At 34.9% G+C, this 23368-nt stretch overlaps 1 protein-coding gene across 1 annotated transcript in view; it reads right to left on the reverse strand.

Moving 5' to 3' along the window:
- Positions 1-1802: 1802 nt before the first annotated feature.
- Positions 1803-23368, reverse strand: part of GPR149 (G protein-coupled receptor 149) — a 70638-nt gene continuing 49072 nt past the window's right edge. Inside the window, exon 5 of the mRNA XM_027585846.2 lies at positions 1803-3364. Within this exon, the coding sequence (XP_027441647.2) occupies positions 2792-3364 (573 nt within the window). The 3' untranslated portion in view covers positions 1803-2791. The remainder of the gene's footprint in view (positions 3365-23368) is intronic.

Genomic DNA, 23368 nt, shown 5'->3' on the forward strand with positions numbered 1-23368 from the left:
TGGGAGGAGCCATTCAATGCTTAGTCATAGCCCCTATAGATTTTTCTTATAGCTTCAACTGCAATTGGCTTGGATGACAACGATGATACAACAACAATGTGGGGCTCGATCCCAGGACCCTGACCTGAGCGGAAGGCAGATGCTTAACTGACTGAGCCACCCAGGCATCCCTAATATAGCAGAACTTTTAAGTGGATCCAGTGTATAGTTGATTCAATAGCCAAGAGAAATTAAATGGAAATATCCTACTTTTTTTGTTTTGTTTTGTTTTTTATTTTTCCAGTTCTTCCAGCACAGGCCCAAGTCCAGTGAAAAGAAAATAGTACACAAGAGGGAAAAAGGAGTATTACTGTCTTCCAATCCAGTTCTTGTGCTCTTTAATTCTTGATTTACATCATCTTCTCCTATGCATTAAAGAGCTGTGCCAGTTATGAAGGATTTATTTCTATTGAAATCTTTATTATTTTCTTCAGTTTTATTATGTTTCTGTTTCTAATTTCCTAGCTGCCAAAAATTATACTTTAAAGCAACAAAATCACCTTTCTCTTTCATAAAATTATACATCTAAATTTAATATATCACAGCTTACCTTTTACAAAGCATTATTAGAATATTCAACTTTTGCTTTTATAACAGGCATTCAATGCCATTAATTTATAGTATTTGATCAGGCCATTTGTCATTATGTTAAAATAGCCTTCCATTTTGGGGCACCTGGGTGGCTCAGTCTGTTATCAGCTCAGGTCATGATCTTAGGGTCTTGGGATTGAGCCCAGCTTAGAGCAGAGTATTGGGCTCTGCGCTCAGTGGGGAGTCTCCTTCAGGATTCTCTCTCTCCCTCTACCCATCCCCCCACTCTCTCTCTCTTTCTAAAATTAATAAATCTTTTAAAGAAACAAAATAGCCCTCAATTTTAGGGATATAAAAAGTTTTTTTAAATAAAATATATTTGTAATGATAGCATATTTGAATTTGAATTTATATGTTATGCATTATTTGAGGCTTGCTTTACAACTTTACTAATGGCATTACCTTTGCTTCCCAAGCTTAGAAGAGGAGATATTGAGAGATTAAATGAGAGATAAAGTCCATTGAGCTAATTACTTTGAAAATGAGTTCTTGATGGCAAAAAAAAAAAAGATCTGAAGATGAAACAGTCTGAAAACCCCATATCAAGTAATTTAGAATTCTGATTCAGTATAATAAAATAGAAACCAAAATAAATCATTTAGAAAAATTATTCACTCAGTCTGTAAATAGTAAATAAGATATGTGAGTGAGGTGTGGCGGTGCACAAAGTCAAATACCACGTAAAATGTCAACTCAATAACTTTGGAAAATAAACATTTAAGTAATACATTTAATGTATGTTTAAAGAAAGATCAGAATAAAGCATTTTGAAGTGAAATCACTTTATAATTTTTGAAGTATACATTACTAATATTCTGACAAGGTGATTCCTGCATTTTTACAATGTAACACATTTTAAAATTAGTGTTGAAATGTATACCTTACACTCATTTAATAAAATATATGAATTTGCTTGAGCTATACATGCCTTTGAGAAAAAAACTAAAAAGCACCTAAAATTAGAACAATATTTTTACTAAAATTTTCTATACTTCAAGAATGCCTAAGAAAGTTTGCCAAGGGACGCCTGGGTGGCTCAGTCGTTAAGCATCTGCCTTTGGCTCAGGTCATGATCCCAGGATCCTGGGATCAAGCCCCGAAACAGGATCCCTGCTCGGCAGGAAGCCTGCTTCTCCCTCTCCCACTCCCGTGCTTGTGTTCCTACTCTCACTCTTTCTCTCTCTCTGTCAAGTAAATAAATAAAATTAAAAAAAAAAAAAAGTTTGCCAAATCTGCAGCTTTAGAAACATACTTTTATTTTTTTACTTAGTGGATTTTCCTCTGCTTTACCCAAAACTTTGTTAATCTAATTGAGCATACCTCACAGAACTTAATCTGGAAGTGCTTTTCCCCAATTTCCATTCAAATAAAACAATTCTAGAAATGATAATGTGTACATTTAAAACATTTACAATAATGTTTGAGTTATGGATTACTAATTCCACTTGTAACACAATATTTTGTTTCAAGGGAAGTCTTGACATAATGAAAAGATGAAAGGAGAATACTTACATTTAAGAGAGAAAGGAAGAAGAACATTTAGTAAGCAATTTGAACTTTACAGAAATGAAGGAAACAACTATTTACAGAGTATGGGCATGCATGTTTCAAAGTTGGAAGCTAGCTAGTTTGCCATTTTACATGAAAATATATTTCCTAGACATGGTTGTAAATCTAAAGCAGTAACTGTAATAAGCTTGTCTTGCTAGGCACATGTAGGCAAGTCTCTTTAAATACAATTCAGAGTTTTTCTACATTTCTTCCATTCCCAAAATATCTTCTTACCCCTTATGATAAAGGCCAGCATTATGTGTTGAAACATGAGATGTGAACAATATATTCATTGAATTTATGAGGGTGACCAACCGGCAAAAACATTAGTAAATGAGGCTGATATTTAATCTAGAAAACAGCTTTAGGAATCAGATAAGAAATGAATCTTTTAATTACCACAGTGTGTGATCTACAGGTAATACATCAAAAGCACTTAAGTGTTTATGCTAGTTCCAGCTGCTTGCCCTAAAAACCGTTAACTACTAAATCTGTAATGCTTATGTAAACCAACAAGTAATAAAGGAAATCAAATAGCCTCAGAACCAAATTGTTAGTTTAGCAGTTTGAACTTGCAGACCCATTCTTGCCTTATTAGACCAAAAGATCACTAGTTACCCTTGCTTTCTTCCTCTCTTTTTCTGTAAGCTTTGTTTAACAGCTGGATTTCCTCCTGGTAGCCGTCCTTTTCTTGATGCTGCCTTTTACTGTTCTGCCTGTGTGCTTCAACAGTGTCCGGAATGGAGATGTTGATATCACCATCGGGATTGCTCGTGGGTAAAAAGAGAGAGTATGAGGCTGTTTCCCCTAAATCACAAGAAACAAATCTGTTTTCTTTCCGTGAGTAGCGTAGGGATGGAGATCTGACCTGTGTAGAGGACTGGCTGATGTTGCTAATGATTGACACAGTGTCCAAGGCTTCTTCATTATCACAAATTTCGAGAACTTCCAAGTGTATTTTCACACTGGTGTCCGCAAATGTAGAGGGAGAATCTTCTGAGTTCGGTTCATGGCCAACACTTTTGGATCGATAGACTTCTATTTTCTTAGAGGCTGGGGTTATTTTTTGTCCTTCTGCACTTACCTCATAGGTAGAAAGAGATAGGGTTTTCCCCGTAGGTGCTTGGAGAGACACGGTCCCCTGGAATGCACACAAGGGAATGGCAAGGGCACCACCAGAACGCTGGGGACGAAAACAAAATTGTTATTATTGAAAACTAGTTTCTGAAATTAGGACATTTTAGAAATTCACTTTACTCATCAATATGGTAGAGTTTTTTCTATTTCAGGCCCATTTCCCTAGAAACCTTTATCAATGGGATTTAAATTCTGCCATCAAAGCACTAGAGCTCAGTTTCTCCCAGGTCAAATATAACATCTAAATGAGGACAATCAGGAACCTTTCTTTGAAGAAAGAGGACATATTCCCATAGTTTAAGGCAAAATTTGTGTACTGATGGGGGCAGCAGTAGATGCTTCCAAAGGCAGAATATGGGCATAAATCAAATGCATTTTTATAATCTGGAATTGCTTTTATAGTTTTGTTACATTAAAAAGTTTGCGTAGGTTGAAAGAAATGCAGACTGTGTCATCAAAATGCACTTTTTTCCTGTTTAGTATGTCACAGAGAATGAATTGTGAAACTATGATTCAGATTAAGTATAAAGTATATTTCAGCTGTTAGGTTTGAGCATTCAGAAGAGGAACCAAATGTCCCCAGAATGGTGCTACACTGTGCTTACTTTTCAACAGAGAAATCACAGTCATTAAAGTAAACCCAATAATAGAGAACTCCCCCACATCTCTGCAAAAACTTTCTTGAAGGTTAGAACCTTTTATATTTTATTTAAAACTTCGTATGTTAAGATTTTTTAAAATCTGTACTCACCACTGATAAGTGCTTAAGAAATGAAAGAAAACAGACTAAATCTTATTATAGCCTGTATTTTATATTATTCATATCTTCATACTTTCAGTTGACTTGTTTTCTTTTTTGATTACATGTTAGTCTCAGAAGATACCAAACTTCTGGAGCAATGCTCTCAGAGCTAGGTCCCCAGACTAGTGTCATCGGCATTACTTGATAACTTGTAAGAAATGCAGATTTTTGAGCCCTATTCCAGACCTACTGAATTAGAAACTTTGGGGCAATCTATTTGAGCAAGCCCTCCAAGTGATTCTGTTGCATTATAAGGTTTGCAATCCCTAACTAAAGAAATATCGTAGTCTAGAAAAAGAAGGGGAAGGAAAATGGTTAACAGACACTTTTTATACGTGTGCCGATTACCTAAAAAGCTGAGTTACTAACTGGATTACCTTAAATGTGTCTTTACAGGGGAATTGGCATGAGGGCTCATGGTATTTTGCCAATTTAGGATGATCAACCTTCCTGTTTGCCTATAACTATGCCAGCTTTAGCACTGAAATTCTTGCATCTCAGGAAACTTCTCAGTTTCAGAAAAACCAGGATAGCTGGTCACCCTATTTGCCTTGGGTATTTTGTATCTGGACCTAAGTGTGGCTGGAGGAAACCTAGGACTACAATTTGGATTCTCTTCTACTAAGAGAAAATTTTAAGGGAGGATTTATCATGAGATTCATTCGGGTGCCTTCATACCCAATTCTTTGAATTTAGGGACAATGAAAAATATAGTCTTAGGGTGTGTGAGACATGTTACCAGTCTTTTCTAGTTATTTGCTACGGAGAAGTCTTGAATCCTCTTTATCCATAAAGGGTCCTGGGAACCTAACTGTAGGGCCTTTTACCCTAAAGGGCTGAAAATTTTGAAAACTTACACTATAAAGTTCAGTTTACTCTTCTGCTGAAGCAAAAAACTTCACCAACTTCACATGTGCAACTGAAGCAGGAGAAACAGAGGAACAATACTAAGGCTCATTATTGTACCAAAGCATTGTTTGAGTGGTAGCAACTTTTTGGCAAAGGGGAAAGGGCCTTCATTTATTTTTTTATTTATCCATTCATTAAACATTTGCTGAGTATTACAGTAGTCCTCCCTATCCACATTTTCACTTTTCACAATTTCATTTACCCACAATCAAGTTTGGTCTAAAAACAGGATCCTCCTTCTGCCCTATGGTTAGAAGGTCAGTAGTAACCTAACACTGTGTCACAGTGCTTACGTCCTTCACCTCACTTCGTCTCATCATGTAGGTATTTTATCATCACAAGAAGAAGGGAATGAATATAGTACAATAAGATGTTTTGAGAGAGACAGAATACATTCACACAAGTTTTATATACTGTTATAATTGTTCCATTTTATTAGTTATTTCTGTTCATCTCTTACTGTGCCTCATTTATAAATTAAACTTTATCATAGGTATGTTTGTATAATTGGGTGACAAAAGCATGTAAGAAAGAAAATAAAATTTTAGGGCGCCTGAGTGGCTCAGTTGGTTAAGTGACTGCCTTTGGCTCAGGTCATGATCCTGGAGTCCTGGGATCGAGTCCTGCATCGGACTCCCTGCTCAGTAGGGAGTCTGCTTCTCCCTCGGACCCTCCCCCCTCTCATGCTCTCTCTCTATCTCATTCTCTCTCTCAAATAAATAAATAAAATCTTTTAAACATTTTAAAAAATAAATAAATAAAAATTTAAAAAAAAGAAAATAAAATTTTAGTTCCAACTATTTTGGTAGAGATAGGAACCAAGCTCTATGGAGTCCAGGAATGACCACTTTTGGTAAAGAGATTTCATACAGGGGTGGCATTTGAAATTGATCTTAAGAAAAGATTTACAGTATTAAAAGCGTTGCTTTCTGAGTGGTAAATCATGAGTGGAAGAGCCAAATTAAAAACTTCCCATCTTGAGAAAAATTTTATCGAAGACAGAAATTTCTGTTTTTTTAAATAAAATTGGACTGAAATACTATTTAGTCAGAAAAATTGTCATTTAATAATGTGAATTATAGACACAACCTCCTTCATTCTGAGAACTAGTAATATAAAAGCTGGACTTCCTTACGTTATACTTTATTATAGGAAGAAAAAACAACCCATCTCAGTACTTAAAAAATTATTTTCTCTTTGACGTAGTATACTGTGTAAACAAAGTCCGATGGAGTATACTAGTTTAAAAAAGAAAAAAGGGATGAGAAAACTGAGTTATCAGATAGTACTCAGTGGTATTGGCATGTATATCTTAAAAGAACCTTCACTAGAGCATCAACAGTATAACCATGTCTTTATCTGTACCAACTCGCATCACTGGTGAGGAGCTAATATAAAAGCAAATGTGATAGGGCGCCTGGTTGGCTCAGTCGTTAAGCATCTGCCTTGGGCTCAGGTCAATGATCCCAGCGTCCTGGGATCGAGCCCCCCCCCCCATCGGGCTCCCTGCTCAGCGGGGAGCCTGCTTCTCCCTCTCCCATGCTCCCCTGCTTGTGTTCCCTCTCTCACTGTGTCTCTCTCTGTGAAATAAATAAATAATATCTTTTAAAAAATGTGATAAAGAATTTTTGCATCTGATATTATACATCCACATAATGCAGATTTCAGTAACTCTCTCATGCTAACTTAAATGTACAAACAAGCTTTACTGAGTTATCAAATGACATCTCATTAAAATTGGCATTTGAGAATTGCACAGTGCCAGAGTTTAGCTAAATATGAAGTATGTTATTCTGAAATACTACACAAAGTCTTGAGTTATCAAAATTACACGGTGAGGGACACCTGCGTGGCTCAGTCGGTTAAATGTCAGACTCAGTTTTGGCTCAGGTCATGATCTCATGCGTTGTGAGATCAAGCCCTAGAGTCTCACATTGGGCTCCATGCTCAGCACGGTGTCTGCTTAAAGATTTCCTCCCTCTGCTCCTCCCCCCACTCGCATGCACCTGGGTCTGTGCTCGCTCTCTCCCTCAAATAAATAAATAAATCTTTTTAAAAAATTACACTGTGTAACGTTATTATTCAAAGGGATAGTCTCCATTTGACAGTCACAGAAGTAAAAACACAGAGACAGATTATATAGAAGCAGATCTGAGCATGCATCTTTGCACTATTCAAAATTGACATGTTAATTTCAGCAAAATGGTACTGTCACTTTAAGCCTAAATTGCAATTTTAATGTTACTGGTTATGAAAGTATTTACTGTATAAATTTGTTTTGGTTTTAGATTTGTATAAGAAACTATAAATGTAAGTTTTACCAAATATTGTTTGCATATCTTTAAGCAAAATCATAAAAATTTGATTCGACAGTAAGATTCATAGATTTTTTTTTTCCTTTCAGAGAGACCTATTATTTAAGTTAAAGAAACATTCCTCCAGGTGAGGGAAAACAAGAGCTTGAATGAAGGGAGAAGTAAAGGGATAGAGATTCAGGGAGACATCTAACAATTTGTGTAAAATCAACAGAATTTCCACCTCTTTTAGGATATGGAGGGCAGACTAAAATGGAGAGAGATGAGAAGAGAACAGACTAACTGAACCACTATTGTGTATTAGGACTGGGTTAGCTGGTAGGTCTATAGCAATGGAATGAAGAGGCTGTCATATCTTGAGTTCATAGAATACACAAATACCAACCTCATAAACAATTACATTTCCATGTGACTTGTGCTACAATAGATCCAGGTTGGAGAGTTTTAAGAATATGGAATAAAAGCACTTAACCTAGGTGGAGTGAGGGAAAAGGAGACCTGGGCAAGGTTCAATTTTTATAGATGAAAAGAAATGCTTGATATCAGTGCTATTATTTAGCACTGTTCTAGAGATCCTAGCTAGACAATAATAGTCAAGAAATATTGAGCAGGGGGCGCCTGGGTGGCTCAGTCATTAAGCATTTGCCTTCAGCTCAGGTCATGATCCCAGGGTCCTGGGATTGAGCCCCACATCAGGCTCCCTGCTCAGTGGGAAGCCTGCTTCTCCCTCTCCCACTCCCCCTGCTTGTGTTCCCTCTCTCGCTGTGTCTCTCTCTGTCAAATAAATAAATAAAATCTTAAAAAAAAAAGAAATATTGAGCAGGAAGAAATAAAATTATCATTTTCATGTGAAAATGTTGTCTACTTAGAAATTCTAAAGAAGGGCTCTAAAAAAGAACTAATTTGGGAGTTTTGCAAGATTGCTAAATTGTAGGTAAATGTTAAGACATCAATAGCAGTTACCAATTAAAAAATATATTTTAAAAAGGTCCCACTCAAAATGTAACAAAATTATAGAAATATGTAAGAACAATATAAAAAAAACACTATAATGAAAGAAACCCTGAATAAATAGACAAAAGAAACAGTGTTTCCACATGGAAAAACTCTATTGTAAATCTGGCAATTTTATTTTATTTTATTGATTTAATACAATTTTAATAAAAAACTTAATAGCATACCAATGGAATTTTACTTTAGAACATGAAAAGTTCCTCCTAAGATTTATCTGCAAGAATAAATGCTTATGTATAACCAAGAAATTTTGGAAACAGACTAATAAGGTAGATTTATAAACATAATATGAAGCTACAGTAATTAATACAGGTTGTTAATGGAAAGACAATTAAGCAGTCAAGAAACAAAATATAGTATATCACAAAGATGTCATTTCAAAATAAGAAAGGAATCAAATGGCTTTCCATTACAAAATTAAATTAGATTCCTTTTCATGTTATATGAAAAAATAATTTCTTGAGTCTTAATAATGGTTTTAAAATGCTGTGTGAAAAAGACCTTTACAAATCTGGAATGAAAATCAGAAATGTTAAAAGAGGGACAGATTTGATTGCGAAAAATTGAAAATGTCTCTATAGAAATATATGTTGAAAGCAAAGGTAAAAAACAAATGGCATCCCAGGAGAAAATATTTGCAGCATACAAAGGGCAAAGTTTAATAGTTACAGAGAGTTTCTCCAAATCAATGAGATAAACATCCCTGGAGAAAAAAAGGAAGTGGGCAAAGCAATTAGAGGGAGAACTACATGGGGTGCCTGGGTGGCTCAGTTGGTTAAGCATCTGCCTTTGGCTCCGGTCATGATCACAGGGTTCTGGGATCCAGCCCCACGTCAGGCTCCCTGCTCAGTGGGGAGCCTGCTTCTCCCTCTTCCTCTGCCTGCCAGTCCCCCTGCTTGTGCTCTCTCTCTCTCTGCCAAATAAAAAATAAAATCTTTAAATAAATAAATACATACATAAATAAAGAACTACAAGTGGAGAATAAACACATGGAAACATACTCAATTTCACCAATAATCAAAAATATGTAAGTAAAACCAATGGGTCATTTTTAGCACCTCAGATTGCCCTCCACAAAAAAGAGAGAGAAATGAAGAAATAAAATGATAGATACCAACTTTAGAGTACATTTTGATTGATTATAAAATAAAACTACATATACTTACCAGCAATCCTATTTCTGAGTCAGTTCCACCACCAAATGTCAACACATACTATTGTTTATTTCAGCACTATTGTAAGTCCCCAAATAGAAATAACCTAAATGTACTGGAAAACTGTCTTGAAAGAATGAAGTAAAGCTGTAAGTTCTGCCCGGGTAAAATAATTTCAATACACTTTGAGTGATAATAGCAAGTTACAAAACAATATGTAAAGTATGATCCAACTTTCTTGTAGAAAAAGATCTCCCAGAACATGTTTCAGCAAATTATACATGTGTAGGAATAAAAGATATATAAACACACAGCACACATATATATTCTAGGCACAGAAAAGATCTGAAAGGCTACATTCCAAACAGTTATTTCATCTGAAAGTGGATGGGGGGAGGACTTCAACATTTATGTTTTATATATCTAAGTTGTTCAATGATGATGATGATTTTGCTTGTGGAAGTTTTATCAGGTAATAGAGGAGGCAGAGTGCAAAATATTACTAGAAGGGCTTCCAGGGTGTGGGGTTGCCTATGATGACAGTTCAGAGTTCAGTTTGGTAGTCACTTTGGAGTTTGTGCTGCATTTGGGGTTTGTGAATCAACACTGCATTTTGGGTTTGTGCTATTTTTAGGTTAGAAGTGAGGAAACAAGGTAGGTGCAGGGTACTGTCTCAAAATTTTGCCCTTATAGTTTGATTGTTTAGAATAAGAGTCCCAACTGGGGTATAGTTTATTTTCTGTTCGAATTCTTTAAAGAGTAGCAAATGGCACTTTTGACAAGAAAAATAAATATTTTAAATTATCAGAAAGGAAAAGGATCATCTAGTCCTAAGCAGACAAAATAAAGTGACCAGGGTCTGTAATGAGCCAGATTCTCCTCACTAATTTTACTGCAAAAACTATTATAGACATTTGAGTCCAACAATCTGTCAAGGTAAACATTAAGTTCCAATAAAGAATCCCACTTCAGAAAAAAATATTATGTAATTTGAGTTACAAACTACAATGTAATCCACAGATTTGAAAGCCATTCAAAAAGTTGAAGAATAATTTCAAAATGAGACTAAAAGTAAAGGCATTAAATCTTAAGGGAAAATTAATATTAATTGTGAGAAGGTAAAACAAAAAAAAACCCCATTATTATTGATTTAATTTATCTTCATCTTTGTACTGGGTTGACTAGTGTGTCCCCTCCAAAATTTGTATCTACCTGTACCTTATGAATATGATGTTATTTGGAAATAGGGTCTTTTCAAGACCCATAAACTAATATGAGGTCATAGTGGATATGGGTGGGCCCTAATCCAGTGACTGGTATCCTTTTAAGAAAAGAGAAATTTGGATACAGACTCACATAGATGGAAGATGGCCATGTGAAGAAAGAGATGGCACTTAGAGTTATTCTGTTGTAAACCAAGAAAGCATAGCCCTGCTGACACCTTGACTTTGAACTTCTGTCTTCCAGAAATATGGGACGATAGATTTCTGTTGTTTTAAACTATCTTAAGTTTGCAGTAATTTGTTACAGAAGCCCTATGAAATTAATACAGTGTTTTGTGCAAACACGTAATGAAACATTTGCAAAGTTCTGCAACTGCCCGTTTTCTTCTGGAGACCGGAACTGCATGGCATTTTTGTCAAATCCACATGGAATATAATTTCCAGGGAAAGGAACATTTTCTTGTGGGTCTTTATTTTCTCTACAATCTATACCAGTCCCTGACACATGGTAGGCCCTCAAAAAATACTTGTTGAATAAATAAATGTGTGCATAAATGAATGAATATGCAACATTGACCTCGTAGATTTTTTAGATTCCATATTTTAATTTCCTAAAGCAGAAAAAATAAGATCATCTTTCAAAAGTATTGCTATTTAATATTAATTTTTTATATTTAACAGCCCTATATAATAAATGATGATAATTACAAATGCATCCGAAAGTCATATTAGAACATACCCTTTTTATAAAAATAAAATAGAATATTATGGGACCGAATTGTATGTGAACTTTTACTGCATGATAAAAAAAATGATAAGATTCAGAGAGTATAAAACTAGTCATTTCATAGTCTCTGCTTTCTTTCCATTTAAAAGTCTGTGAATTAGCATATGCTGTCAGGAATAGTGAAAATCCATTATTGCTGTACTCCTGAGCATAGGTGGCTGGGAGCTTTTTTATTTGAAAATGAAAAGTAGTCTCTAAACCTCACAAATGTTTCAGGAAGAGAGGAGCATGCCATGTAAACACATTAGCACAAATAATCCACTCTGATAATTGATTCAGACTTACTGACCTTGGGCATTTTGAACTTTTTATTTCCTCACTATAAGCCTCTAGGTGAATTCAGGGTGAAATTATAATATAAAAGAGTTGCTCCAAATTTCTCTCCTAACAAGGTGAGGTATTGTGTTATCTGAATCACTCAACTTAAGAAAGACATATTATAACATGTAAAATCATAGCACTTAAGCAGAAACCACAGAGTTCTGATTTCTCATTTTATAAAGGGAGAATTGACAGCCGGAAAGGTGAAGCCACTTTCCTGGGGTCACGCAAGTAATGGTAGTAGGACAGGTGTCTCAATGCCCAGTTAAGTGCTCTTTTCCAATGTACCATGTTGTAACTTTAAAATAAATCTGCTTTATCCAGCATCCTGGATGCTAACCCATCCAGATGGGTTATCTGGATAACCCATCCAGATCATGGGTTTTCTGCCCTGGAAACTAGAATTCTATCACTAACTAATGAATAACCCAAGTGACTGACAATTTTAATCTAAATTAAAGTCATATAGATGATCTTTAGGTTATTTAGGTGACTTTTAGGCATCTAAAAGTACAGACATTGAGAAATTAAGTCAAAGAGACCATCTAAGATGGTTTAGGGGAGAAGAGAAGATAAAGACACTAAAACAAAAATAGCAGGGAGAATGAGAACTGTGTGAGAAAAACAATAAAGTATAGTTTTAATAATATTTTTGGAATTTTATTTAAAACCATGAGACTGCAATATTTTCATATATTCAACATCTAAAATATTCCTGTGTCATCTTGCCACCTTTATTTAAATGTTTAGTACACTAGAATAAGGAGGACACATGAATTACTCAAGGAAAAGAGAGTAAGGGCAAGAAAATAAGGGCCTTTATAAAAGGGCACCATGTATCATAGAAAGTGCTAGGTGGTTTAACACATGTCCCATTAAATCCTCACAAATCTTCAAACTGTAAATTAAGCTTTTTTTTAAATGATGAAAAGTTTCACAACTGAGTAACAAATTTAGGATTGATATTCATCATAACAAATATTTACTGATTCTACTAAACACAAGCCATATATCAGACTTCTTACTAAGCACTTTATATATATTTTCTTACTTGATTTTCATATCAACCTCATAAAATAGAGATACTCATTATCCCAATTTTATAGATAACATAATTGAGTCATGAGGATATAAATATAAGTAGGTAATGGCATAGTCAAATCCAAATCCAGGATTATCTGTCTCAAACCCTCTGCTCTTAGCCGTTCTGCTACTTCAAGTCATGATGTTTGTGATACAATATGAATAATACCTCATTCTCCTAATCCAGTTAGAACCCACTATATCCTGTGGGAACAAGGGAGAGGTGGGATTAATTCATTCACACTAGGAAGTGAAAGGAGTAATTTGAGAAGATACTTGAGAAAATGGTTTCTAAATAGGGTCCTAAAAGATAATTTCAGTAGGCAGAAAGGAAGAAAAATGTATTCCAGAATGAGGGAATAGTAAGAGCAAAGAAAAATGGAATTTGAGGGGAATGACATAGTACAAGGAAATGAGACTAGACATAGAGGTGGGCCTGGGGTGAAGAACCCTGTACACCAGGGTAATGAGTTTTGATTATATTCCATAGGCAAGGGTGAAATGATTTTTGTTTTCACATTTATGGGAAGGAAAGAAAGTAAGATATATGGAAATCTTCTATGTGCAGGCAGTGCACTTGGCACTTTACATGTAAAATCTAATTTAATACAATAATCTATAAGGAGATAAAATTATTTCCATTTTACAGATAAGCAGATTGAGGTGTGGAGAGGTAAACCAACTTGCTTAGGTTACAAACAAAGTTAAGTTTTGAACTGTGATCTTAACTCAGCTCAGATTCCCCATGTTTTCCACTATCCCACTTAAAGTCTAAGAAGATAATGGGGGACCCTGTGAAAGATGGATTGGAGGAAGGGGACCATGGTGTCAGGGAGACCTGTTAGCAGGTTTTTAAAATCATTGTGTGCAAAAGGAAAGGGAATCTGAGTATCAATACCAGTAATAGAAATGACAAATGTGGGATGGACTCTAGGGGAGTTGCAAAGGCAAAATTTGAGACTGGGGAGGGTCATGATAAAATATTGCTGTTGAATCACATACACCTGCTGTAGAACTCAGTTGAGTCACTATTTCTATAATCCTTACCTCTCTAAGTCTCAGTTTCTCATTTCTAAAATTTAAAGAATAAATGAGTTAATGGATGTAAAATGATTACCTCAGTGTTTCACACAAAGTGCTCCTTAAGTATTAGCCATTAGGTATTATTAGGAGGTGAGTAAGAGAGAGAAATCCATGATGTCTTTGAGATTTCTAGTGCTAGGATCTAGTACCAGTAATTGAGATAAAGAGTTTAGGAGGATGTATATAATGTAATGCTACGTCTTCATCTCCTAATCAGGCAGTATATTCCTCTGCAGTATTTTATCCTAATGGTGTAAATATGCTAAATAAAAGCCAGAGATTACCAGAATGGATTAAAAACATGACAACTGCATACTGTCTATGAGAAACTCACTCCAAATATAATGCTGTAGGCAGGCTGACAGTTGAAAGATTGAAAAAGATATAGCATGCAAATATCAATCAAAGGGAAGCAGAACTGGCTATATTAATATCAGATAAAATAGACTTCAGAGCAAAGACCATTACAAGAGACAGGGAGGATTATTTTAATAATGATAAGAAGATCAATCTACCAAGAAGATACAGCAATCCTAACTGTGTATACACCAAACAACAGAGTTGCAAAATACGTAAAGCAAACTGATAGAACTGAAAGGAGAGATAGTCAAGTTCACAATTACAGCTAGAGACTTTACTACCCTTCTCTTAATAATTAATAGAACAGTTAAACAGAAATTCAGCAAGGATATAGGAAAATACCATCAACTAACATGACCGAATCAACATTTACAGAAAATTTTATAGAAAGAAATACTTTTATTTATAGAAAACCATCCAACAAGAGCAGAATACAGATTATTTCCATGGAACATATAGCAAGATAGATCAAATCTGGGACATAAAATAAATCTCAATAAATTTAAAAGAATTAAAATTATACAGAATGTGTTCTCTAGCCACAGTGGATTCAAGATAGAAATAAATAATAGATAACAGGAAAATCTCCAAACCTCTGGAAAGTAAAGACACTTCTAAATAATCCATGAGTCAGAAAGTCTTAAGGGAAAAATAATACACTGAACTGAATGAAAATTAAAATACAACATATCAAAATTTGTGAGATGCATCTAAAGCAGTGCTGAAAGGGAAATTTAAGGCACTAAGTGCACACATTAGAAAAGAGGAATAGTCTCAAGTCAATAATGTAAGCTCCTGCTTCAATAATCTAGAAAAATAAGAGCAAAATAAAATACAAGCAAGAATAAGGGAAGAAATCCTCAAGATGAGAACAGAAATCAATGGAACTGAAAACAAAACAAAAGAGAAAAAATAGTGAAGCAAAGAACTGTTTTTTTTTTAACAGATTAATAAAATTGGCAAACCTTTAGCAACAGTGAAAAAGAAAAAAAGAAGGCAGAAATTACCAGTATTGGGAATGAAATGGGGTATCACCACAGTCTGTGCAGAAGATAAGGGAATACTACAAAGAACTTTACACATTTAAATTTGACAACTTAGAAGAAATGGACCAATTCCTTATAAAACACAAACTATTATATAGGGTATATAACAATATACCCAATATGAAATAAATAATTTGAATAGCCCTATAACTATTAGGGTAATTGAACTCATAATTTTAAAATTCTCAAAAAGAAATCACCAGGCCCAGATGGTTTCACTGGAGAAATCTGCCAAACATTTAAAGGAGAATTAATATAAATTCTACACAGTCTCTTACTGAAAATAAAAGATGCAACACTTCTCAAATGAAGGTAGTTTTGCCTTGTTACTAAAACTAGACAGACAGTACAAACAAAAATAAAGGCAAAAACAAAAAACTACAGATCTATACTACTTATTAATATAGATGCAAATATCCTTTTTTAAAAAAATATTTATTTGACAGAGAGAGAAAGAGAGAACACAAGCAGGGAGAGTGGCAGGCAGAGGGAGAAGCAGGCTTCCCGCTGAGCTGAGCAGGGAGCCCGACATGGAGCTCAATCCCAGGACCCTGGGATCATGACCTGAGCCGAAGGCAGACACTTAACTGACTGAGCCACCCAAGCGCCCCTAGATGCAAATATCCTTAACAAACATTAGCAAAGGGAATTCAGCCGTCAATTAAAAGAATTGTATTCCATGATTAAGTGGGGTTTATTCCAGAACTGCAATGCTAATTTCAATATTCAGAAATAAGCTGATATGAGCCACCATATTAATAGGCTAAAGAAGAAAAATCACATGATTATATCCATTGATATAGGAAGATGACTTGACAAAATTCAACATCCTTTCATGATAAAAGTAGCAACAGAGAGTAAATGTCTCATTTTGATGAAGAGCATCTCTAAAAACCCTCCAACTAATGTTATACTTAATGGTGAGAGATTGCTTTCCCTTAAGATCAGGAACAAGGTTAGGATGTCAGTTCTTACCACTCCTTTTCAACATATTGCTGTGGGGCACCTGGCCTTTTCAGTCAGTTAAGCATCTGCTTTCGGCTCAGGTCATGATCTCGGTCCTGGGATAAAGCCCCACATGAGGCTCCCTGCTCAGCTCAGCGGGCAGCCTTACCCCCCTCTCCCTCTGCCTACAGCTCCCCCTGCTTGTGTTCTCTCTCTCTCTGTCAAATAAATAAAATCTTAAAAAAAAAAAAAATGCTGCTGGAACTTCTAGTCAGTGCAATAGTCAAAAAAAGGAAATCAAAAGTAGATCAGAAAGGAAGAACTAAAACTGCAGGTGACATGATTGGCCTATTTAGAAATTTTCAAAGAATACAAAAATTCCTAGAACTAACAAATGAACTAATCAAGTTTACCTGCAAGTTAAAGATTGTATTTCTATATAGTAGCAATGAACATATGGACATCAAAATAAAAAAATACAGTACCATTTACAATTGCTCAGAAAAGTGAAATACTTAGGTGTTAGTCTAACAAGACCTGTATAGGACATATTAAACTAAAATCTATGAAAAAACCAAAGATCTAAATAAATGGAGAGACCTATTATGTACGTGGACTAGAAGACTCAATATAGTGAAGATGTCAGTTCTTTCTAAATTGATATATAGGTTTAATGTAATTCCTATTAAAATCCCATCAAGATTTTTTTTGCAGATATAGACATGATTATTCAAAAATTTGTATGAAAAGGGAAATGAACTAGAATACTAGTAAACTTATTTTGAAAAAATGAATATAGTGGGAGTAATCAGTCTACCTAACTTCAATATAGCTATGATAATCAAGACTATGCTGTTGGTGGAGAGATAAATGACAGAACCTAGAATAGAAGACCCACACAAATATGCCCAACTGCTTTTAGACAAATGTGCAAAAACAATTCAATAGAAGAAGATAGCCTTTTGAACAAATGGTGTTAGAGCAATTGGACATCTATAGGCAAACAAAAAACCTAGAACTAAGTTTCATATTTTATTGAAAAATTACCTCAAAATGGATCACAGTCTTAAATGTAAAACAAACTTTTACTAAAAACATAGGAGAAAATCTTTGAGCTCTAAGGCTAAGCAGAGAGTTCTTAGACTTGATACCAAAAACATGATCCATAAAAGGAAAATTGATAAATTAGACTTCATCAAAGTTAAAAACTTCTGTGCAAATGCAGATTCAGATTCAGTAGGTCTGTGGTTTCTGCACTTAGTAAAAGCTCTTAGATGATGCTGAGGCTGCTGGTCCATGGACTACACTTTTTGAGTAGCAAAGGACATACAATCTGTAAGGCTTCTTACAATGAAGCAAGACAAAATCAGAGAGTGAGACAAACCATGAGACTCTTAATCTTTGAAACAAACAGGATTGCTGGAGGGGAAAGGAATGGGGGATGGGGTGATGGACATTAAGGAAGGCATATGATGTAAGGAGCACTGGTTGTTATATAAGACTGATGAATCACTGACCTCTACCTCTGAAACCAATAATTATTATATGTTAATTAATTGAATTTAAATAAAAAATTTTGAAAAATATGTAAAAGTCTCCTTACAATTCTAAAACTACATGATTTCATGAGTAAATAGATTTTGTTATCATGTTAGCAATTTAGAGAATTAGAGGAGAAAGTTCAATTTCAGTTAAAGAAATAACAGAAAACCCCAAAGCCAACTTCATAGATGAGCAGAACGAAAAACAAAATTTTATCTTTTTGAATACTTTTAAAATATTCTAATGCCTTATTCAAAGGGCACTTAAAATGATTAAGTTTCATCATCAGTCTTCATTTTACATTAATCTTATAGCCATAATGTAAGGTTCTGAAATGAATATATCATTGCATTTAAATTATTTTATTTTTTATTTATGGAAATTGGTATTCTCATATTTTCAGTTTATACTTTTTGGCTTTATCTGAGCCCATGAGCACAACCATCACAGGCTATAAGAAATCGTGTGAGAGGGACACCTGGGTGGCTCAGTTGGTTAAGCGACTGCCTTCAGCTCAGGTCATGATCCTGGAGTCCTAGGATCGAGTCCCGCATCGGGCTCCCTGCTCGGCAGGGGGTCTGATTCTCCCTCTGACTCTCACGCTCTCTCTCTCTCTCTCTCTCTCTCTCTCTCTCATTCTCTCTCAAATAAATAAAAATCTTAAAAAAAAAGAAATCGTGTGAGAATTTTGAATTTAAATGTGTTGTTGCTATTGAGATTAGTGGATAGGTTTTTCTATTCACTGGTCTAACAGAAATTAAATCTCTTATCTCTAATGATGGCATTTCAACTCAGATGTGATATGTCCAAATTTATTTCCATGTTTCCAATTCTTCCTGTTTAAAGAATAAACTGTAGCTTGAAAGGAAGCACCCGTTGATTCTATTTAGAAAAGAAATAAAATTTTGTCAGGAATAAATGAATCTTAAGAAATAAAATAGTTATCTTAATAATATGCATTTGCTCAATTGGGTGCTGTATCAGCTAGAAATCCTACTAAAAATGGTTTCATGAAAAAATTTTCTTATACCTCATTGATCAGAATTAGGTCAGGAAAGAAGATACATGTTTTCATTTTAAAGACAGTTTCAAAGGATAAATACAGTGTTTTTTGTGAGATTACTATACTCTAGAAAAGGTGTTAAAATCCATGTTGATGGTATTCATAAAAGTATAAAAGACAAAAATGCATTTATCAGACAGCATAATACAGTAAAAAGATCAAACAAACAAAAAACAAATCTGTGTAGACATAGATTAGTGGTATCCTGGCACAGGGTGTGGTGATAGATTGTGCGTAAATGGGCATGTGAAATCTAACTGATGTGATGGAAAATATTCTAAAACGATTTATGGTGATTGTACAACTTGGTAAATTTACTAGAGATCATTCAATTGTATACCTGAAATGGAAGAATGATATGATATGTAAAATATCCCTCAGTAAAGGTTTTTTTTTTTTAAAGAGCATCTGACTGATATTCAGGACACCATGAAATACAGCAGTTGTTTTGCCACTAAATAAATAGCTGTGTGACCCTAGACAAATAGTGTACTCCCTGTAGGCCTTTGTTTCATTATCTATATAAAGGGGTAGTTGGACAGATGAACATGAGTATCTTTTGTCTCTTTACATTTCAATATTCTTTTTTTCTTTTTCATTATGTTCAGTTAGTCAACATATAGTACATCATAAGTTTTTGAGGTAGTTTAGTTGCGTATAACACCCAGTGCTCATCCCAACACGTGCCCTCCTTAATACCCATCACGTGCCCTCCTTAATACCCATCACCGGTCACACCATCCCCCCACCCCCTCCCTTCTGTAACCCTCAGTTTCTTTCCCAGAGTCCAAAGTCTCTCATGGTTTGTCTCCCTCTCTGATTTCTTCCCATTCAGTTTTCCCTCCCTTCCCTTGTGGTCCTCTACTCTCTATATATTCTGTGACTCTATTTTGGCAAAGTTAGCCTCAAAGAAAGCACTTTTGTTCCTTGAAAAATATCTAATTAGGGATGCTCTTCTGAAAGAAATTAAGATCACAAAATTTACTTTGAAAATTTGCCAAAAGAAATGATAGATCCAAGACCCTTAAAAGACCCTCTTTTTTAAATTAATCAAGCACTGTTGCTGATGGAACATTTTCTTTGCTTTCAGAATATATGAAATTCAAGCCACAGTGCACTCTGTACAGTAAAAATGTCTGTTGTAGGAAGATAAAATAACAAGAAAGAAAGTGAAGCAGTTTATAAACCAATGTTTAGAAAGAAACCTGTAAGGAGGATTTAACAATGCTTATATAGTTCTGATTTAAATCTCCAATCATGGGAAACATTTATTGAACACTAAATATAGGTAAGAGACCACATAGAATTTTGCATAGGTGAGTGTGTGTTTATATGTACATAAATATATGGGTTTGTGTATGTGTGTATTATATGTGTGTGTATAATAACTTACAGTTTTTTCTGATGATAAAAATACTTTATAGCTTATTTTTATAATTGAAATTACATCAAGAATATGCACCAAACAGTCCCCAGGTTACAGCAAATTAAGGATGACTTCCAGGTGACTATAATTTTAAGAATTTTAATCCTTTTGAAAAAAGAATCATTCAACTCTATATAGCCTGTATGGATATTATGAGTTATCTAAATTAAAGGGATTTTCTTCTAATTTTTGCAATATTATTTTTTTGCAAAATAGGGGAAAATTCTATAGAAAGTTTTTATATTTCTTATGTGGAAGATCATTTGGTAAGGCTAATATTTATACCTTAAAAAAACATAATACATGCCATTAGACCCTGGTGGTTTGTGCTCTGTGAGTGTAATAAGCTGAGAATTACATTTTCCAAAATCCCCTTCCTTGTATGCTTCCAGGTTAGAATTGGCCAAGATAGGAACTTGCTCAGTATTTGGAAGGTAGAAACAAGGCAGTGGCCATAACCATCTGGAGCTCTTTTGACAGGCAGATAGAGAGATGAGCAGAAGATGTGCCTAGCAGCTATCAGCTTGTCATTTCCCTCTCCTGTTCCACATCTAGCTTTTCTTCCTGGCTACTGGCATTGTTGACCAACAGTGGCCACAGATTCACCCCCAGGTGCTTGGTTGTGGACTCATCGAGGTCATGGTTTATTTATAGGCAGGAGTTTTTCATAGACCTCTACACAGATTCCCCCTTCATGTTCCTACATTGGTGGCTAGACATACTTGGCTTCTCAAACTATGACTGATTGGTGACTCCATCTCTGACTTTCCAACTTCTCTTCCAGACCTTTACTTCCCCAGCACTTCCCACAACTCTAAATTAAAGTCTCTTACTCCGTAACACTCATAGTGCTTCTGCTCCCCTGACTAAATTCTGACTGATGCAAAGCCCTATTCAATGGAAGAGAAATCTCAAGCTTAATAATAAAACAAAACAACAAACAAAAACAGTGGTTTTTAATTAATTTAAAAACCCAACTATACTTATGGATAAAGGTAGTAGAATGCATGTAGTCCAATCACAGAATCTCATCTAATAATAAAATGAAGAAAAAAAAAAGAGACACAGATTCAAGCAGCAACCAAATAAAAGACTCAGCCTCACGTGTAAGCTTCTGAAGGTAGTGATCACAAAAAGAAACAAATGATGACACACTTCTATAAGCAGCTGTACAGGAAGAAAACGACTTGAAAATATCCTGAGAATTCTGGCTATAGACTCCATTTTGGCAAGAGGTGGTTTGAAGCAGAGGTTCTCAAAGTGAGGGATTCTGTATAGTCAAAGCATTTTTCATTGTAATGCTAATACTAAAGCTTTGTTTGACATTTTCACTGTTTTGACATGTTCACTGATGGTGCAAAAGCAATGATAAAACTGCTGGCACTTTAATGTGAATCAAGGCAGTGGCATCAAATTCTACTAGACATTGTGTGCATACACCCACACACACACACACAGAGTCCAATTTTATTTAATGTCCTTGGCAAAGGTTAGTATTATTATCCTGACTTTATAGATGAGTTGACTGAAGTACCTTTTTCTTTTTTTAAAATATTTGCTTTAGAGAGAGGGAGAGAGAGCTTGTGCTTGTGCAAGCAGGGCAAGAGCAGAGGGAGAGAGAGAATCTCAAGCAGACTCCATGCATAGCAGAGACCAACTTGGGGCTTGATCTCACAACCCTGAGATCATGACCTGTGCCAAAATTAAGAGTTGGACGCTCAACGAACTGAGTCACCCAGGTGCCCCTCAGTACTTATTTTAAGGTCAAACAGATACTAAATGGTAGAAATGAGATTCTAATCTGGCCAGTGTAGTTCTAGAAAAAGTTATATAATCCATTCATTCACTGTATTTTTTATTGAGTACCCAATATGATCCAGACACTATTCCAGGGAGTGGGGATATAAAATGACCTTCCTTCCTTCCTTCCTTCCTTCCTTCCTTCCTTCCTCCCATCCATCCATCCCTCCCTCCATCCATCCATCATACTTCTCTCTGTATATATGCCTAGAGAGCTATGGTTCTTTCTGGGTAGTATGATTATAAGTTAATTGCCTCTCTCTTCTCTTCTGTACTTGCTTGAATTTGAAAAATAGTGAGCATGTTATTTTTATAAAAACAATAAAGTCATTATTCTTAAGACAAAACCTAATGCAACTCATTGCTCTTTTGAAGAAATACAAAGTAAAATTTCAAATCTTAAACTCAAAGGAGTATAAAAAGACTGCTCTATTCTTTCTTCTCACACTTAAATTTTCTTTCTTCTCACTACTTACAAAGCAATAGAACATGACATATGGAAATTGTTTTCTAAGACTGATTTAGAAGGCAGGGTCTCCAAAATCTTCCCATCCCACACAGCAAATACTAAAGCAATTCTTTTTAAAAACATTATTACAAAGGTTCTTTAGAAAAAATTAACTAAAAATCTTAGTGGTATCATTGGATCTCCAAAAAGGAGAATGTTAATGATGCATTTATTCATGGAATATCACCCATATGCACACTCTGGAAATTAACCCCTTGCCTTCAGAGGAAATAACTACGGTGAAAGTAAGAATAGTATATCTGGCTAGTCTTTCTTGTTCCTGGGGAGAGGGTAATATACATATATATAACAATATCAGGAATAGGTAAAAGTCTTTGTCCTAATAAGATTGACATGTTTGTAACATGCAAGATAGTGTTTTTTAATTGATGGAATTACTATGATATTTACATTTAATTTTTTCTGGATTTTGGTTTTAATTCACATTAGTTATTTGTGTAGTGGATGGGATAACCATATGCACAAATACATGTTTTAACTTCACAGGATGAAAACTGGTGATGCTCCAGTCTTTTTTTTTTTTAATTTTGGGCAGTAAATAGTGTTTTTCTTCCTCTTCCCTATCAGTCTATCAGTAATTACTAATTTTTCAGAACAAGTTGGTTGTCCTAATGTGGCAGTTCTAGGAATCTGCAATAGGCCATCCAG

The sequence above is a fragment of the Zalophus californianus genome, chromosome 1 (assembly GCF_009762305.2).
Source record: "Zalophus californianus isolate mZalCal1 chromosome 1, mZalCal1.pri.v2, whole genome shotgun sequence".
Taxonomy (NCBI): domain Eukaryota; kingdom Metazoa; phylum Chordata; class Mammalia; order Carnivora; family Otariidae; genus Zalophus; species Zalophus californianus.